At 32.7% G+C, this 20,818-nt stretch overlaps 1 protein-coding gene across 1 annotated transcript in view; it reads left to right on the forward strand.

The window, feature by feature from the left end:
- Positions 1–17,354, forward strand: part of LOC145248795 (uncharacterized) — a 35,200-nt gene extending 17,846 nt beyond the window's left edge. Inside the window, exons 3-6 of the mRNA XM_080110450.1 lie at positions 1,936–1,953; positions 9,713–9,811; positions 10,593–10,670; positions 12,967–17,354. Of these exons, the coding sequence (XP_079966576.1) occupies positions 1,936–1,953; positions 9,713–9,811; positions 10,593–10,670; positions 12,967–13,106 (335 nt within the window). The 3' untranslated portion in view covers positions 13,107–17,354. The remainder of the gene's footprint in view (positions 1–1,935; positions 1,954–9,712; positions 9,812–10,592; positions 10,671–12,966) is intronic.
- The last annotated feature ends 3,464 nt before the right edge of the window (positions 17,355–20,818 follow it).

Consider the following 20,818-nt stretch of genomic DNA (forward strand, 5'->3'; position numbering starts at 1 on the left):
TTCAATTAAATAATATATATATTTCAATTAAATAATATATAGATTTCAATTAAATAATATATATATTTCAATTAAATAATATATATATATTTCAATTAAATAATATATATATTTTAATTAAATAATATATATATTTCAATTAAATAATATATATATTTCAATTAAATAATATATATATTTCAATTAAATAATATATATATATTTCAATTAAATAATATATATATATTTCAATTAAATAATATATATATTTCAATTAAATAATATATATATATTTCAATTAAATAATATATATATTTCAATTAAATAATATATATATTTCAATTAAATAATATATATATATTTCAATTAAATAATATATATATTTCAATTAAATAATATATATATTTCAATTAAATAATATATATATTTCAATTAAATAATATATATATTTCAATTAAATAATATATATATATTTCAATTAAATAATATATATATTTCAATTAAATAATATATATATTTTTCAATTAGATAATATATATATTTCAATTAAATAATATATATATTTCAATTAAATAATATATATATATTTCAATTAAATAATATATATATTTCAATTAAATAATATATATATTTCAATTAAATAATATATATATTTCAATTAAATAATATATATATTTCAATTAAATAATATATATATTTCAATTAAATAATATATATATATTTCAATTAAATAATATATATTTTTCAATTAAATAATATATATATTTCAATTAAATAATATATATATTTCAATTAAATAATATATATATATTTCAATTAAATAATATATATATTTCAATTAAATAATATATATATTTCAATTAAATAATATATATATTTCAATTAAATAATATATATATATTTCAATTAAATAATATATATATTTCAATTAAATAATATATATATTTCAATTAAATAATATATATATTTCAATTAAATAATATATATATTTTTCAATTAAATAATATATATATTTCAATTAAATAATATATATATTTCAATTAAATAATATATATATTTCAATTAAATAATATATATATTTCAATTAAATAATATATATATATTTCAATTAAATAATATATATATTTCAATTAAATAATATATATATTTTTCAATTAAATAATATATATATTTCAATTAAATAATATATATATTTCAATTAAATAATATATATATTTCAATTAAATAATATATATATTTCAATTAAATAATATATATATATTTCAATTAAATAATATATATATTTCAATTAAATAATATATATATTTCAATTAAATAATATATATATTTCAATTAAATAATATATATATTTTTCAATTAAATAATATATATATTTCAATTAAATAATATATATATTTCAATTAAATAATATATATATATTTCAATTAAATAATATATATATTTCAATTAAATAATATATATATATTTCAATTAAATAATATATATATTTCAATTAAATAATATATATATTTCAATTAAATAATATATATATTTCAATTAAATAATATATATATTTCAATTAAATAATATATATATACCAACTTTCTTTGTTTGTACGAATGACTGGAAGCCACTTTTATATTGTTATCTCTTGTATAAAATGATTTGTTAAAAAATTCTCGTTTTTGCATTTACGAAAATCTGTTTATGTTTTAGGTAGCACCTGCTACCTGGTGACCTTTCTATTATCTCAATATTTCATTTATTTCCGCCCGTAACACAACTTTTGTGTGGGAGACACTACTATCAAGATTTTTTATTTCCATTTTCCGACTCTTTACACAGTTGGTGTTTTACTAGGGATGACCTTGAAACGGTTTCAAGGTCATCAAACATAACAAGTGATAATGTAAATATTGAGATTTGCTGTTTATCATGAAAAATGCCGAAATAAAATTTGTATTATTTTATTTTCAGGTACAATAAAATATGCAAGTAAGTATTTTCATTTCTTTTTGTAATGTGTTTTCGTTATTTTAATCCGATAATCCAATTTTAAAGTTTTTTGTGTGTCTCTTTGGGTTTTTCTTATTTTAATTTGATAATCTAATTTCAAGTTCTATTATGTCTCTTTTGGTTTTCATTATTTTAATCCAATAATCCAATTTAAAGTTGTTTTTTTTGTTTTGTGTGTGTGTGTGTGTGTGTGTGTGTGTGTATGTGTGTGTGTGTTGTGTGTGGGTTGGTGCGTGTGTAGGTTTACTTTATTTTAATCCAATAACCCAATTTCAAGTTTTTGTGTTTTTGTGTTTTCCTTATTTTAGTTCAATAATTCAATTTCAAATTGTTTTTTTTTGTTGTGTGTGTGTGTGTGTGTGTGTGTGTTTGTGTGTGTGTGTGTGTCTATAGGTTTTCCTTATTTTAATCCAATAATCCAATTTCAAGTTCGATTTTGGGTTTTACTTATTTTAATGCAATGACCCAATTTCAGTCTTTCTTGTGTCCTTTTAAGCTGTCCTTATTTTAATCCAATAATCCCATAATTGACTACACTGGCTGTGATCTTTACACTCATTGTGCTATCAAAAGATTGTTGTCAGCTCTGCAATGATGGAATTCTCCCTCTAATAGCAGTAATACCAAAAATGTGGATGGTTCTACACAAAGCCTTCACCACTATAAACAAATCATCTGTGTGGATTTCCGAGTAACTTAGTTGTTGTGGCGAAATCTCATATGTCGAAATCGACGGGAGAGTTCATATATATATATATATATATATATATATATATATATATATATATATATATATAAATAATGATTTTTGTAATGGCATGAGAAAGGAACTTGTATTTCGATGTACAGCAGTTCTTCAAAGAAAGTCAATAAAATGTTACATAAAAAGGGGGACATTCGAAAGAAACAGGGAAAAATAAAATTGTCTGCAAAGAGATGCTGGACTCAAAGAGTAAATTAAAGATTGCTTCTTACAATGTAATTTTATTATTGGTATTCAGACATATTTATAGCAATATATGATCATTGTTATGAGGGTGCGAGAAAAGACCGCTTTGTAATTTCGATGTATAGCAGCTCTTCACTGAAGAAAGTCAGTAAAACAGTAACACATAAAAAAAAGTTTATTGGAAACAGAATTTAGTCGTCTTACTGATATATATATATATATATATATATATATATATATATATATATATATATATATATATATATATATTTTAATAAACTCAAATATATATATATATATATATATATATATATATATATATATATATTAATAAACTCAAATTTTAGGAATGTGAACATCTTGGGCCACAATCAGATTCCACTATAACTTTTCAAAAAAAAAAAAAATTAATGGAGAGTGATTCAGGCTGCGGTTGGAAGACGGATTTAATGCTCTTACTGATGACGAAAAACAAAAGACTCAAATTCCAAGGGATTCCCTATTTTGGATTTTCATTTTCTTTCCAAAAGTTTTTTACCACTTATCAAGGCTCAAGGGTCACTTGAGGATAACGATTAATCAATATTAGGTAGTAGTTTAGTAATCGTTAATGGTGTAAGTTGAATAGAATTTCATTATTTAAGAAGACGGTTTAATAAGAATTTGTTTACATTGGACTTTAAGGCTACGATATTGTAGTCGGCCAGGAAGCAGCCCAGCGGAACAGTGTTCTACAGATGGGAAGTTCTAGGAAAGAAGCTTTATTCATGGAATCTGCATTTAGATTTATGCACAGACAGACAGCGAGGGAAATTGTTGATAGTGGTTGTAGTTAGTTGAGTGTTTTTTGTGAAAGTCTGACAAGAGGATACTATAGATTGGAGATCAGATAAGCACTTGCCATGAAAATAATGATAAAGCAGAGACAAACTCGCAATGCCTCTTCTGTGGAAAGCTAATAAATAAACAGTTCTTAGGATGTTTCAAGTGGTTTTACATTTCCCAATGTGGATTAGCCGACTTTCGAAATAAGAGTTTGGCCTAACCAGGCAGAACCCACAAATGAAACTGATACACTATTTCAGCCAAGAGCCCCAAGGAATCTGATCTACCCAGAGAGGTACATCGGCCTAACTTCTTGGCAGCTCTGAATAAAATAAACTGTCTAAAACGTTCAGCTCTAACTCCCATTTTTAGTTCTCCTCCTCCTCCCCCTCCGGAAAGCTGGTTATGACCGCTTATCTTCCCATCTCCTGATGTGGCAATATATTTGTTTTATAATGAGGGCATGATTATAAAATATTGGAAGATTCTACTTATAGACAGGGGTGTTAGGAACTGAACAATCAAATGGTGCCGCGCCCTGCTAGCAAACAATCAGAAACCGGAATCACTCCACAAATATACAGAATGTCTTAAGAATTCTCACACAGTTGTTTGTCTTCATATGAGAACGAACTCCACTCAAGACTTCTTCGGATTAGCTAATTCTTCATCTTCGTGTTAGCTTTTACAATCCAAAGCTTCTCTGGATTGATACTGCCACTTGGTTTGGAGCAAGTTTTCTCTTCTATTCTGAAACTAAAGTATCTTACAACTCAAAACTTGGAATCTTTTTAACCCTGACTTATTCTGGTCTTATGTTATTTGTGACAATTCAACCACCCAGAGGTTGATCAGGAAACAACATCCAGATGGTGCCTATTCATTTTAGAGTTGAGTAAGTCAGAATGGAGGAGTTGGATAAGTTAGCACGGAATATATCAGCTCCAATGGGAAGTCGAGAATAGAGTTTATATAAAATGGACTTGGTATTTAGCAGTCTTGCAAAGAGAGACAATTGGAAGAAATAGATCAGAAGAGTGACAGACCTATTTGTCTCTATTAAAAAGGTATGTTTTTCCTTTGTCTGGACCAAGCGGACAAATATGGTTATTCATTGTTGTCTTGTGTTAACGATGACAATTCGACCACCCAGAGGTTGATCAAAAAACAACATTCAGATGGTACCTATTCATAAAGGTTTATCTTGAGCCTGTTCATGAAAATTACTTTCCCAAGCAAGTCGGTCCGAGCATGACTTCCTCGTTCAATAAAGTACTCATATTTTTAAACAAATAAAATATATCTTCAATTCTAGTCAGAGATGCAAATAACCTTTGGGAAATATATTTTTCCACAAAGGCCGATTCCAGCATACTCTCCCCATTCAAGGTAATACTTTTATTTATAAACAAAGAAAATATCTCTTGGGTGGTCTGACTTCGACTAGAGATATATTCAGTTCTTTGTGCAACTCACTCTCTTCCGATTCATATACACCAGCAAAACATGTAGCAAGCTACAGAGTGATTTTGTAGAATAGTCACTATTTCCTTAGCAATTTCTGACGAGAGTTCTTTGACAATGTAAACATATATACTTCATTATTTTACATGTAGCAAATATAATTTTCCACAAAACGTGCACAACCTTAAGTCTGTTTGGCACCACTGTTTACTTTGGCTGGCCGTACGTTGCTTCGACTTTGTGCTGAGTTCTTTCCTCACAATGGCTTGGTCTATGACTTCACCGTCTGGGAGTCAGGGTAAATCTGAAATTAACTGCCCCTTTAATTCGACAGGCAATAAACAAATAAAGACAAGCCAGTGGTCATTTTCTTATAAATTAAAAAATAATTATTCATGAAAGTTACAAGACTCTGATCATTCATAAGTTGTGACTAAATACAAATGTTTTGGGGGTTGGCAGCTTCCATTAGTAAAGTTATGGCAAATAACCCTAAGTCCAGGGAGTTGTCTCTACACAGTGTAGATTCATGGGCTTAGAATAGGGTGAGACTTAAGTCACGGGTTTCTCTGTGACTGGTATGAAAATCCTAGGCGGCTAGCAGAATGTGTCTTAAGTCAGGGGTTCCTCTCTGACTGGTGTGAAAGCCTCAGGCAGTTGTCAAAGTTCTCGAGGCTATTTTTGCCCTTCATTATATTGAGAATCAAGTGAGCTTAACTCCACCTCCAATTCCCAGAATTCCATTTCACAATTCTATAAAACCAATCATAGGCAGTTTTTGTAAATTCTCAAGCTCTAGAAATTTTTTCTTCTTTTCTATCTTAATCTGCATCTCTGACTGCCACTTCTGACAGAGGGTTCATTGCTTTCACTTCATTGGGACTCTACCTTTCACCATCACTCATGTGGGAGGGCCCATCCATCATTTGCATAACCAAGGGGGTTTTTCCAAGTGCCATTCCGTATGAGTAAAAAATAAATAATTTGGTTCTCTTTTGGGGGTTGATCAAGTTCCCCCGGACAATAATTAATAGACACTTAACTTTGAATCCACCATCTTGCTTTTCCTTATCCAAAGAAACTCATAACCTCTGACCTATATTTCGGGTGACCCAATAATAATTTTTGACTACCCAGAATTTGATTAACTGCCTTTTCTTTACAGAGGTGGCCTATTCAGATAAACGTATCAAATCACAAAAAGGCGACATTTCTGACATTTTATTTTTTTTAGATATCTTTGTATTGGAACATCACGTTTTCAGCTAGTGTTCTTTTTTTAATGGCTATTTATCTCAACAGAAATTACCATGAAAGAAAACAGATTTCTTCTTTATCAATATCCACAAATAAATGTGTGTATTAAACTGATACCATTTCCTTACATTATCATCAATATCATCCCCACCATTGCCACCACCATCATCAACATCATCATCGTCATCATCAACGGTTAATATACTGCCTTCTTATATCTTCAAATTATTTACTATCTTATGCAACTTGAATTTATGATTGACTAAAACCAGTTTGTGGACTTTTTTTGTTTTCCAGGACAACTGTGTAATTTAGACAACTTGAGCATTCAGCATCATTTGTATCTGTCACCATGTCTTGAAATGTTTCCTTTAAATATGTTCCAGCTCCCCTAAGGACGGTCAGCGAATCTGACACATAACACACCCACGACTACTAGACGAGTCATGGGCTGTTAAGTAAATAAGCATTATGGGATCTGAGGACAATAGTCCGTTAAATAATCTGTTAAATAACATGTCACCTCATAACCATTGTTTCAGCAGAACAGATGTCAAATAAGTTATATGAAGCCACTACTCTGCTTGAACAGTATATTTTCCCATAAGAAAATAATGCTTTATAAACACACGAAATTCAGATTTTTCCACTACAATAGTAGCTCCACTTAAATAATTAATTTGTAAACTAATAATCAAATTAGGCTCAAATTTTGATACATCATAAATGAAGGTTAGTACTTTATAAAATCATATAGATTTTTTTATCTGTGATAACATCTATACGGCAAGCCCGGGATTTATTGAGTAATGTGTTAGGTGTTGGAGTCAGAATTTTTTAAATCATTGGAGTCAGAGTTGGATGTTGTATCTTGCAACTCCATAATCCTGGTTTAAACCCACGAAACCACTACTGTGCTTGAACAGTATACTTTCCACTCAGAAAGCAATGTTTTATAAACAATGTTTTAACCCTACTAAATCAACCCAAAGCAAGAGCAAGTCTTTTAAATACAAGCAAAAAAGGTTTCTTGTGAAATTATTCTTTTTTCTTATCAAACTAAAAACTGAAATAGAAAATGTTCTTTAAATGATTTCACTGCAGAAAATGAAAAGATAATTTATATTATTCAGGTTAGACGGAGCACTAGTCTTATCTTAGTGTTATATGGAGCACTGCCGGGGCAACGCCAAGTAACCTGAACGATTATTATGATCGTTGTTGATGTTTGGAAAATAGAATGTAAGAAAATATGTATCGAGACGAAGTAGGTTCTCTCTCCTCTGATCTTGATCACGTTGTACAATGGGGAAAGGAGTGGCTGGTTACTTTTAATGCATCTAAAACCAAGCTTCTATCTTTACATCATCAACGTTCTGATCCCCATCTGGCATCAACTAAAATGAATGGCTCTTGTCTTGGGGAGGCCTCAAGTTTTGACAGGCTTCTGGGCTTGACCTTTACTCCCGATCTTAAATGGAATACGTACATCAAATCTGTTGCCAAGGCCGCTGGAAAAATGGTCGGATCCTTCTATCGATCCAGTAGATATCTCACTGCTGATGTAATTCTCTATCTATATAAGAGCCAGATACGTCCAACGATGGAATAATGTTGCCACATATGGGCAGGAGCTGCTAGAAAAGACTTGTCCTGCCTTGATAGGGTTCAAAATAGACTCCATGGCCTGGTGGGAGAGGTCCTTTTCTCTTCGCTGCAACCTCTATCTCACAGAAGACATCAATAATTCCCCCCACTCTTTATCTGTGCCTAAACCTAAACATAGATTCCATTATCAAAGCTTCTTTCTTAGAACTGCACGCCTGTGGAATATAGTTGTCTTCAAGTCCAACGTGAACAAGTTTCTGATGAGCCGTTCCACTTAAGTTAACAAATTTACCGAACTTCCATTACTATCGATTACTATATTGTCCTTTTGACTACTCTACACTCTTTAACCCTTATCCTTGAGTGGGCTATCGGCCTTGATAAGTGGCGACGCCTATGTAAAAAAAACAGTAGGTATTTTACAAAGAAAATTATTTACAGTAGAAATGTAACACAGGAATATTAAAACAAACCGGAATGTTAACTAAATGACTACAAAGAAAGTTTTGTTAACTTATATGGAACGGCTCTTCAAAAACTTGTTTACGTTAGACTTGATGACAATCATATTGTAGTCAGCTGGAAAGCAGAAAAACGGAAGACAATTCCATAGGCGTGCAGTTCTAAGAAAGAAGCTTTGCTCATGGAATATACGTTTATGTTTAGGCACAGATAAAGTGTGGGGAAATTAGTGGCAGTGTTTTCTGCTAGACGGGTGTTTCTTGTGAAAGTTTGGCGAGGGGGACCATAGATTGGAGCTCAGCCGAGCACTTGCCATGAAAATAACGATAAAGCAGAGACAAAGTCGCAACATCTTTTCTGTGAGAAAGAGGTTCATAGATAAAGAGTTTTCTATTCACTGATCTACGTTTCTTTTAAATTTCAGTATATATGTGACCAGTCGTTCTTATTTTATATAATGTCGAACGCCCTGGCACTCTTATGTCCCGCTTTCTGTGCTTCTTTCTCTTTGTGAACGAGAGGAAAATCAATTATTCTCGTAATTGTTTAGATAAACAAAATAGGTGACAAAGATGGATTAGTTGATGACGTAATGAGATGGTTTAGAAATGTAGTCAGAAATTTAGAGTAGGGTTAGTCAGAATGGAGGAGTTGGACAAGTTAGCACGGAATATATCAGCTTCAATGGAAAGTCCAGAATAAAATTTATATAAAATGAACTTGGTATTTAGCGTTCCTGCGAAGAGTGACAATTGTTTCAGGACTGCAAGAAACAGATCAGAAAAGTGAAAGACCTATTAGTCTCCATGAAAAAGGTATGTTTTTCCTTTGTTTGGATCAAGTGGACAAAGATGGTTATTCATTGTTGTAAAAGATTGTCCCATGTACATATGTTTGTTACAATGTGAACAAAGTTATGGAAACGCCCACACATCTATACTAACACGCATATCACACGTACGTTTATATACAACCATTCCCGCTATATAACATTAGTTATTATATTCATGACATTTCGGCCGATGTAACCTCTGATCTCTTTCAGGTGCATCTTTTCTAATTTTGGAACTTTTTGAACTTGTGGACCTTCTTGTCAAATTATGAAACATAAAAACATATTAAAAACAGAAAATCTTTGTTTGAATCGTAATTATTTTTATTGTTTAATTTCAGTCTACTGGAAATTTGCGTTGTGGTATTTCGGTATTTTACTCGTTGATACTGGCATCCTGCTCTTTCTGTGGACAATAAATTGGAAATTTGTTTCAATAGGTATGTTATGGTACTACCGATTTTCCAACCATCACCCTCCAAACGGGATGAACCCAAACCTTTGTTACCTGTCTTCTAAACGAATAAGTGTAAACATCTTAAATTTATCACCATCAATTAGGATCATTATTTAGATCAACAACATTGTATTTTTAAATATTGTATAGGGTGGACAAACAGTTACTGAACGGGTTGGATCTTTAATATATCCTTTATTTTTTATGATATCTTTCTGTAATTTTAACACAATCTGATTGACATTGGGAATTGATTTTTAAAAATGCAAATTTCACACAATCTTTCTTTATGAAAAATAATGTTTTTTGACTGTTGCCTATTACTAGTTGCCTACTACAAGTCTCTCCCTCTCTCTCTTTCTCTCTCTCTCTCTCTCTCTCTCTTAGACTTCTACTCTAATAGATTCTTCCCCTAGACTGCTAGTCTTTGGAATTCCCTCCCTATTTCTTGCTTTCCTGATTGCACTAACATGCAGAAGTTTAAATGTAATGTGAACAAATAACTTACTATTCAACTCCCTACAAGCTTCTGTTAGAGATTATCTCAAATAATAGCTCCTTGCATCGAAGTGGGAATATGCCTCGTTTAGGGTGAAGAAGAGTAAAAAATGTTTGATGTTATATATTTGCAATTTTGTTGTCCTATTATATGCTGAAATGTGAGAAAACTCACATTTCAAATCCATTATCTCATTCTCGTATCATTTCTCTCCATGCAACGCATGTCCTCGACCCTCGCTTACTTTTTGTTGTCACTTTTCCAGTATTTTTACCATTCTTTGTGCTGTTCAGTTGCAAAAACATTGCAGTGCTTTACTTCGGCTTGTATTTGAGAGAAAATCGTAAGTAAATGATTTTTTTTGTTCTTATTTCTTTTTTAACTTTACTGATCGAGACGTTATATGAGACGTTATCTTATATGAGACGTTATCTTATAGTGCGGACATCGGTGAAGCATAATTTTTTGTAAATAGAGAAGGACAGACACTGCTATAAAATAGAAAAGTATATACTCTGCTTTAAAATAAACTTGGGTATACATTGCTATGGCAAAAGTGTCTTATTATTAGGACTATGATAACAGCATGTTCTTTTCATTGCTCTATATAAAAGCATATAAGATCTCAAAACTGATGAGGATTGGCTGAAGAAAGCTTGATATGGATATCTAAAACGGTCCTAATTATCGGGCTTGAAACCGACGGTACCAATGACTTATCTCATCTAACAACTTTCTGTACACAAAATACAAAATATAAAAGCATACAAGATATCAACGAATACACACTCGAGAATCAAAACAATGAAAAGAATATGCTGTTGTCCTAGCCCTAGTTATTACTATGAGGGTTATACCACAAGTAATGTCTCCTATTTTTTTTATTTCGTCTGAATAGATCAGAGTAGATTACAAATCACATTGTTATGATCACTGAACTTATGCATTCATGATCTGAAAGTTTAATCTCTTTGAAGCAGATATTGATGGTCTGAGACTCTAAAAAAGCAACTTGATGTGCGTCAGAAGCAGAGATGCGTCATTGAATTCCTGGTAAAAATGTATTGAAAATGGTGGTGACTATGTAGAAAAATAAATTCTAAATCACAAAAGGTTGCTCGCTTTAATGGTACTACTCTTGTCTTCCTAGCTCTTCAACTTTTTAATAAAAAAATAGGAGGCTTTACTTTTGGAGCGATCCTTATATAAATTAAGAATTGAATAGACTTCTAGGAGCAAAGTGTTGTACCTGTTGTTGTGGACGTTGTTAAATGCTGTCAACCACATCGAGAAAGACAAACATAGCGGATGAACAACAATAAAAGAAAGAACGCCTACCAAAATATGTAACTTACAAACCACGTTAATTTATTACATGCGACTGGTAAAAGACCTGTTTATAAGAAGAGAATAGGGGGAGAGAAATCTCCACATACCAGATGACCTACCAGGTGAAAAGAAGCTGAGAAAGAAAAAGAGAGGAAGGAAGTTGATATCGCCACCTACCGGTTTAAACATGCAACTCTGGAAATAAGGAGCGATAACCATATGTGTCTCCAACTTGATGGTGTTGTGCATTGTGCCCATGTGTGTGCGAGGTAGGCTTGAATAGCAGTTTCACAACACGTCTCTATACTGTTTTGTTCTTTGTCTGTTTTATTCTCGTTCAGTGAAGAAGCGATTTTTTTAAAAGCAACTTTACACAATTTTTGTCTCAATCCAGAGGGACCTTTTTTGGGAGGCTGGGTTTACTTCCACATTAAAATCCGACCTTGTGGGGAGGCAAGTAAATTCATATAGATGTTTCTATTGTGTAAAGAAGCGCTTTATTATTAAAATCGGCGAACTGCTTACAATGCTTTACATTAAACATTAAATAAGAACGGTTGTAAATAAAAAAAAACATTGAAGTCGGTATTGTATCTCTGCTTATATATAAAAGACATCTGTGTGTTTGTTTCCTATGGACACCAAAACGCGTTCGTTTCCTACGGCGTTCGTTTCTTATGAACACCAAAATGGCTAAGCAAGTTTTCTTTTTAATTTCAAGTATTTTTATGGTTTTTTTTTTATCGGAATGCCCCCAATAAGTTAACGCTCTTATACAGCCCAACATCACATGTACATTTGAGGCTTTATCACCCGACAAGCAGAAGGACCCAACATATAAAATCAACAGTAGGAATTTCCACAGGTAGTAATAATAAATGCTAAAGACGTCTTCTTTGTTGTAAATTAAGATTTGTCATAATGGTTAGAGCGCCAACTAATGGACGGGGAGACCCGGGTTCAATCCTCGGTTGTATCATGCCAAAGAGTAAAAAATCGTACTTGATGACCTCTTGCATTACATGTACACAACCAGCCAACTAGTTGATGGTCTGCAGCAAAAATAGAAAACCAGTTTTCATCGAACGGGAATGGAATCATGTCATCTTTTCCATGGTAACAATTTTATCATTTCACCCTAACCCTAACCCTAACCCATTAGTAGATATTTTAGATCCTTACATCAAATAGCTCCATATCTTGTCTGGAGCTATGTACATGAAAATGGATTTGCTTATTTTGTTATGAATTAAATGTAATAAACTGTTTTCTTATTAATACAAACATTTCGACTTTCTATTCCATTTCAGGGGGATTGATTAACATGCATTCACCGAAAACTTATAGCAGAACCAGCATTAACACGTCAACTGAACGTGCTGTACAGACGTCTCTGCCACAAGCCCCCAATTCAACTACAACAACTCCAACGAAAACCGAAACACAATAACAACCATAATAAATGACAATCGCAACAAATCAAATGACAATCGCAACAATACCTACAAAAATAACAATTTCAACAAGCTAAATGAATACAACTACAACACACAACAAAAAAAAAGAAAACAATTTTAACAAGATGACAACTGCAACAACACCCCACCCAAATACACATAATTTCAACAAGTCAAATGACAACCACGAAAACATAATTCCAATAAGACAACCGCAACAACACCCCCAAAGAAAACAATTCCAAAATACCTAATGACAATTACAACAATATGCATCCAAAATCAATTACGATAAGCAAAATAACAATTACAACACCCAAAGAACAATTCCAACAAGCTAAATGACAGCAGCAACAACCCACCAGAAAACAATTCCAACATAAAAATGACAACCGCAAAAACACCTCCCAAAAAATTCAAACAAGCAAAATAACAACCACAACTACACCACCAAAAATAATTCCAACATATCAAATTACAGTCGCAATAACACCACCTACAAATAATTTCAACAAGAAAAATAACTACGACAACAACACCCAAAACACAATTCCAACAAGCTAAATGACAACTGCAACAACACCACAAACAATTCAAACAAGCAAAATACTAACCACAACAACACCCCAAAAAAACAATTCAATCAAGTTAAATGACCACTTCAACAACAACACCAACAAATAATTCCAACAAGCAAAATAACCACAAAAACAAAAAAAAATTCAACAGGCAAAATGACAGTCACAACAATACCCCTAAAAAAAAAACAATTCCAACAAGCTAAATGAGAGCCCCAACAACACCACCAACAAATAATTCCAACAAGCAAAATTATAACCACAACAACACTAAAAAACAAATCCAATAACCCAGATGACAACCGTAACACCACCCAAAAACTATTATAACAAGCAAAATGACCACTACAACACCACTAAAACAATTCCAACAAGCCAAATGACAACCGCAACACCCCCCCTCAAAAAATAATTCCAACAAGCTAAATTATAACCGCAACAACACCACCCAAAAACAATTCTAATGAGCAAAATGGCCACGACAATACCCTCCCCCCAAAAAACAATTCCAACAAGCAAAATTACAACCGCAATAAACCACCAATAAGCAATTCTAACAAGCAAAATGACAATCGCAAAAAAAACTTTAATTACCTGAACATTTCTGAATTAAAATGAAACTAAAAAATTCTAATAATATAAAATTAAACATTAATTATCTAAACATTTTTTGATTTAAAATAAATTTAAGAAAATTGTAATAACACAAAATAAAACATTAATTATCTGAATATTAATTGAATTTAAATAAAATTAGTAAAATTCTAAAAACACAAAATAAAACATATATTGAATTAAAATAAAATCAACAAAAATTCGTTTTCTCCAAAAAATCACACATACTTCAATAATGACTGCACAAAACAATTCATTAATTGTAAAAGTCATACATTTTAATAGAATGACAAGTTTAATTAATTTCACAATATCTTAATTTTATTTCAATTTAATAAATATTCAAATAATTAATATTTATTGCATTGTATTACTTTAGTTTATTTGTTTTGTTTGGACTAAAAGTTATGCGAAACATTTTCGGATTTAAAGAAATTTTATTTTATTAGATTTAAATCATACATTTTTTTTTCCAGAATTTTCTTAATTTAAAAGGAATTCTTAAAAAATCGAAACAAGAAAATTGTAAAAAAAAAAAAATATACAAGACACAAGTTCCGAATAAACTCCTATAAATTACATTAATTAACTCGACCCCACGTTATAATTTAAATGTAAAATAATTTAAATGACAAATGCAACCCCCCCCCAAACAACAATTCCAACAAGCCAAATGACAACTACAACACCTCCTAAATAAACCATACCAATAAGCTCAATTGACAACTACACCCCCCAAAAGAAATGAATCCCAAAAATGTAAATGAAAACTACAACAAAACCCCTCCCAAAATATTATCCTAACATGCTAAATGACAACTACAACAACATCTTCCAAAAGAAACTAATCCAAACAAATTACAACTGCTACAAACCTGAAAACAATCCAACCAAGCTACATAATAACTGTCATCCTCTAAAAAAAACCCAACAATTCCAACGAACCAAATGACAACTGCAAAACATCCCCTAAAAACTGCGCTTTCTCCCCACAATAAAACAATCCCAATAAGACAAATTACAACAGCAATAACACTCCATAAAAACAATTTCAACAAGCCATATGAACACTCCAACAACAACCTTAAAAAAATTCCAACAATCCAAATGATAACCGCAAAACCACCTCTTCACAGAAACAATCCCAACACCCTTCATAATAACTGCAACAACACCCGCCCCCCCCAAAAAAAATTACAGGCCAAATGACAACTGCATCAACACCTTCTGAAAAGAACAAACTCAACAAGCCAAATGATAACCGAAATAATACTTACCCCCAAAACCAATCCCAACAAGCCTAATGACAACCATAATAACACCTCAGAAAATCAACTACAACAAACCAAATGATAACCGCAACAACGCCCCCAAGAAACAATTCCACCAAGCCAAATAACACCGGCAAGAACCCCCTCAAAGAAATCAATCCCAACAAACTAAACGACAACTGCAACGACACCAAGACAATTTCAACAACTCAAATTACAACTGCGATAGCAACTCCAACAACCCATACAATAAATCCATCCACAACATAAACATGTATCCTATCAACAACTCGAATAGTCGAAATGACAACACCAACAGAAACCCTAACAACCCAAGCAAAACCAGCAGGATGAGCTAAAAACATCCCCACGCAAACAAATAGAACCCAACAACAGCAACCTTTTTGGAGAGCTACATTAATAAGCCGATTTTGAAAATAAATATCTAAATATGTCTCTCTCCGCCAACCCCCTCCCCACTTAAAATAAATTGTTCTGTGCATTAAAAAGCAGACCCCGTGTCTTATTTTGCTCTGATGAGAAATAAAGTAAATTGCAACTTTTTTTTATAAAAAATAATTTCTAAAAAGATTTGTGAGTAAAATATGTATTTTTACGGGTATTTTCATTTGTTTGTGCAGAGAAAAAATGTAAACATTTATATTATGTAAAATTTACACAATTAAAAAAATATGCGGTGCCTTCAATAAGTTTCCAGACTATTTTTACACAAGCATTATAATTGTCGTAGACTCTTGAAAATTCAGTATGTTATTGTTATAGATCTTATGAGATGACTGACCAATTTTTATGATTTCAGGTTCAAATTAACAGCCACAGCAGGAATTGAAATACACTCCACTAAAACCTGATTATCACAACTGGTGAATTTCAAAAATGCAATCTGGACTTGAGGACACTTTAGAAGAACAATATGCAATAAAATTCTGTTTTAAATTTGAAAAAAAAATACCACAGAAACGTATGGAAGGGTTCAGACTTTCTTTGGATCATTTTGCATGAAGCGAACATAAGTTTTGGAGTGAGTCTGTAAGGAATGACGAGAGGTGTGGCAGGAGTAAGGAAATCAGAACACCAGAGTTGATTGGCCAAATAAAGAATTTCATGGATAAGGACATAAATGTGTCTATAGACAATAAGTGCATAGTTTGATGTCAGTGTGGGAACTGTACACACAATTATTTGCGAGGAACTGAAGATTTGCGCAAAGTTTGTCTCAGTGGTGCTCAAAGAATATCAGAAAGAAAGACGTTGTCATAGGCATCAAGACAGTTCCTCACTCTTTCTATAGCTCAGACCTTGCTGTCTGTGACTTTTGGTTATTCCCTAAGCTCAAGGAAAACCTTAGAGGCTTCTATTACCAGGCAGTTGAGGAGATGAAAGAGACTGTGATGAGGGTTATTGACATGCTCACACAAGAAGACTTCTAGGGGGCTTCAATAAGTTGTTGGAATGTTACAAAAAGTGCATTGCAACCGGAGGAGATTACTTCGAAGGGGACTAGAATTTCATTTGTTTACTATCAATAAAAGTGTCCATGCAAAAAAAGTCTGGAAACTTATTGAAGACACCTTGTATGTTTGTTATTTTTTTTAAGTTGAAAAGAGATGATCATGAGATGATCAAACATGTAAAATAAAAACAATTTTCAGTATTCTTTATGAATTTCCTCAATAAATTTTCATTTTATTATAATTTGTGAATTTATGAAATATAGAGAAATAAAAAGGAACAAACCGTGTTCTCTACCAAATTATTCAGCCATTTTTTTTTGTTTAAACATTTGAAATTTCTCATAAAGTCTAATCAGACATGGGACAAGCTTTTTAATGGGCTTTTGGCCGATAATTTGGCTGCTAAGGGGGTAAAAGTTCAAAAGACTCTACCAAATTCCTCCGCCAATTCTGAGTCTAAACACTTGGAATTTTAGATGTACGTTACCTGGACATAAGTCAAACTTTATATATATATATATATATATATATATATATATATATATATATATATATATATATATATATATAGGCAAATATAGTTATGAACAGTGCATAGAGCCTGAGTAAAACAGGACTGATCTGCTAGTATATGTATATATATATATATATATATATATATACATATATATATATATATGTATATGTGTGTGTGTGTGTGTGTGTGTGTGTGTGTGGGTCGGTGCATGTTATATAGGGTCTATATAAGGACGTTATACTCACATATGGATATGACCTTAAACTATATCCAGTGGTGAGGCCCCAGTTTGCGGGCTTTGGGGAGTGTGGAGCCACCCTGTAATTGCCATTGATCTCAGATCCACTCTGACCCGGAGTGGTAGTACCTGTTAGGGTCCCAACTATGAGTTAAATAGAAACCGAATTGAAAACAACAAATATATTCTATTAAAATAATTGTCTTCAAAACCTTTGGATTCGGCATTAAATAGCCCGAAAAGGGTTGATATGCCGTAAAACCACCAACCAATCAGTCAATCACATTCAAGAAACTAAAAGATCACAAAATGTTAAGATACGTATAAATACATATATCAACACGTCACAACGTTAAAGAGATATTCGTTTAATAGATCCTGTCATGTGCACCTCGTTTATACATATACTCTCGACTATACGATACAAAGTCTCTACCAAAAGTGGTTGAAATCTTTGCACTAGTCGCATGTGAAGTGTGTTGAGGATGCTTGAGCGATCCAGGCAGGCTGCGACACATTGATGTTAAGCAACAGGTGGAAATCACACAATGTATACATCAATCATGGTCGTCTTACCAGTTTTTGTGTGAATTTTAACGACCCTACTTCTGTTGTACAATGTTCAATGAAGCGTGCCCAGATATTTTCTTTTTCTTAGCTGAAGTGTATTTGTTTCCAGTGACTTACCATACTTGTTCCAAATCAAATTAAAGCAAAACTATAAACACTATCTTCGTATTTAAAATGCTTCTCTGTGTCATGGTCGACTGCCTGTGCGAATCATATTACTTTCTCTTCTATTGTAACTGCAAATTTTAGACTTTTAGTAAATAAAAAAGTGTTGTTGACATCTTAACTTTCTATTTTTGTAAACTTTGTTGGCGCATGACCTGCAAACATTTCCAGGTCGTACTCCTTATCACTTTTCAAATTGCACACTAAAATCTGGACTCGACCCTCACCATCCTGACTGCCGGTCGTATGTTACTCCATTCCAGCGTGTAGCCTCATTAATATGCAAATCACATCAAACTACATTCTCCTCCTCATAAACTTAAAACCCTACTAGCCCACTAAGATCCTTGCTAGTCTCCCTACTAGCCCGCTCTGCTCGGCTAGACACAACTAGTCCATGATACTCGGCTAAGCACACAGTTAGCCCTCTCTAAACGGCTAAACACACAGCTAGCACTTACTGAACGTCTAAGCACACATTTAGCCCTCTCTAAACGGCTAAGCACACAGCTAGCTCTCACTGAACGTTTAAGCACACAGCTAGCTCTCACTAAACGTCTAAGCACATAGTTAGCCCCCACTAAACAGCTAAGCACACAGCTAGCCCTGATTAAACGGCTAAGCACACAGCTAGCCCTCACTTAAAAGTGACGACTCTTTCTTTATACAACACAACCGAATCGCATTTCCAGTTCTTCATGTAAAAGCGAGGACATTTTAAGGAAAAAAAGAAAAGAAAAAACAACCGAATCGCATTTTAAAAAAATCTTCATTTTGAAGCAACAACTTTTTCTAGGAATCCAACCGAATCTACTTTTAACTTCTTTTAAAAGCGGCAACTTTTTTTCCGACAAATGCAACCGAATTTCATTGTACATTTTTCATTTAAAACCACGACTTGTTACATACAAGTCGACCGAATCGCATTTAAACACGTTCATTTCACGACAACAATTAAAAAAGAAAATTCAACGAATCTCACTGCGAAAACCAAGTTCAGGAAGAGATTCCGTCGGAAGAGGCCAGCACTCTTCAAATTAGGTCAGTGGCATTTCCACCAAGACAATGCACCAGTTCACAACTCCATCTTTGCCACAGACTATTTGATCAAGATGAGCATCAAGACAGTTCCTCGCCCTCCCTATAATCCAGACTTGCTCCCTGTGACTTTTAGTTATTCCCTAAGCTTAAAGAAAACCTCAGAGACTGTCGTTATGAGGCAATTGAGGAGATGAAAGAGACTGTGGTGAGGGTCATTGATACAAGAGGACTTTCATGGCGCCTTCCAGAAGTTGTTGGGATGGTATAACAAGTGCATTGCAGCCAGAGGAGATTACTTTGAAGGGACTAAAATTTATGTGTGTGTACTATCAATAAAAATGAAACTGCATAGCTGATTCCACCATTATATCTTAAGATGTGTCAGTTTGAGTCTATCCGTCGCACTTTTGCATTGTTTTGCCTTCTATAAACCTAAATATATATTCTTATTTTATTCTTTTCTTTTTTGTTTGTGCTGCAGAGCGCTTTTATTTCATCAGTTCCATAAAAGACTACTTCAGCCTCTTTATGAATCACAGAATGTATCTAGAGAGATTCCTGAAAGCAACAAGGAAAGACGTCCTCTGTCTCTCCCCTGTCCATGTCTACTGCATGCCAAAGCACTGACTATCTTTGCCAGTGTCGTGCTTAGCATCATTGCCGTCCCCCTCCCCTACAGAATGTGCCTTGCAGCCCCTCCATCCGCAATATACAACTTGGCCCCCTTACCATACTGAAGCCACATTAATTTAAACAAAAATAACATACTCTTGGAACGTAGATATCCCCTGATCACACACACACACACACACACACACACACACACACACACACACACACACACACACACAAATTGCTCAATACGTAGGTAGAGCTAGTTAGTAATTTATAAAATATATATTCGAAGAATTTTCGTAATTTTTGGATATATTACTATTTCCGACATGACAAGTTAAGTACTGTTGTTGTTTTTTGTTTAAAAAGACATTAAAACAAAATGATCTCTCGACTCTATCTTCATAAGCACGGAACTTTTTAAACGTGTCAAGAGAAAGCAGCAGTAATTTGCGTGTGTCAACAAAGCCATAATTCGCTTAGAGTTTCTGTGGTCTCCAGCTACGGTAGATAACGGCAGATAGAGCAAAGATACGCCCAGTTCAAAAGGTAAATACATGTGTCCAATAAAATAAATATAAGTTTTCTTTTTTGTATATATATAGAGAGATGAAAGGGAT

The sequence above is a fragment of the Euprymna scolopes genome, chromosome 27 (genome assembly GCF_053919585.1).
Source record: "Euprymna scolopes isolate OS-2025 chromosome 27, ASM5391958v1, whole genome shotgun sequence".
Classification (NCBI taxonomy): Eukaryota; Metazoa; Mollusca; class Cephalopoda; order Sepiida; family Sepiolidae; genus Euprymna; species Euprymna scolopes.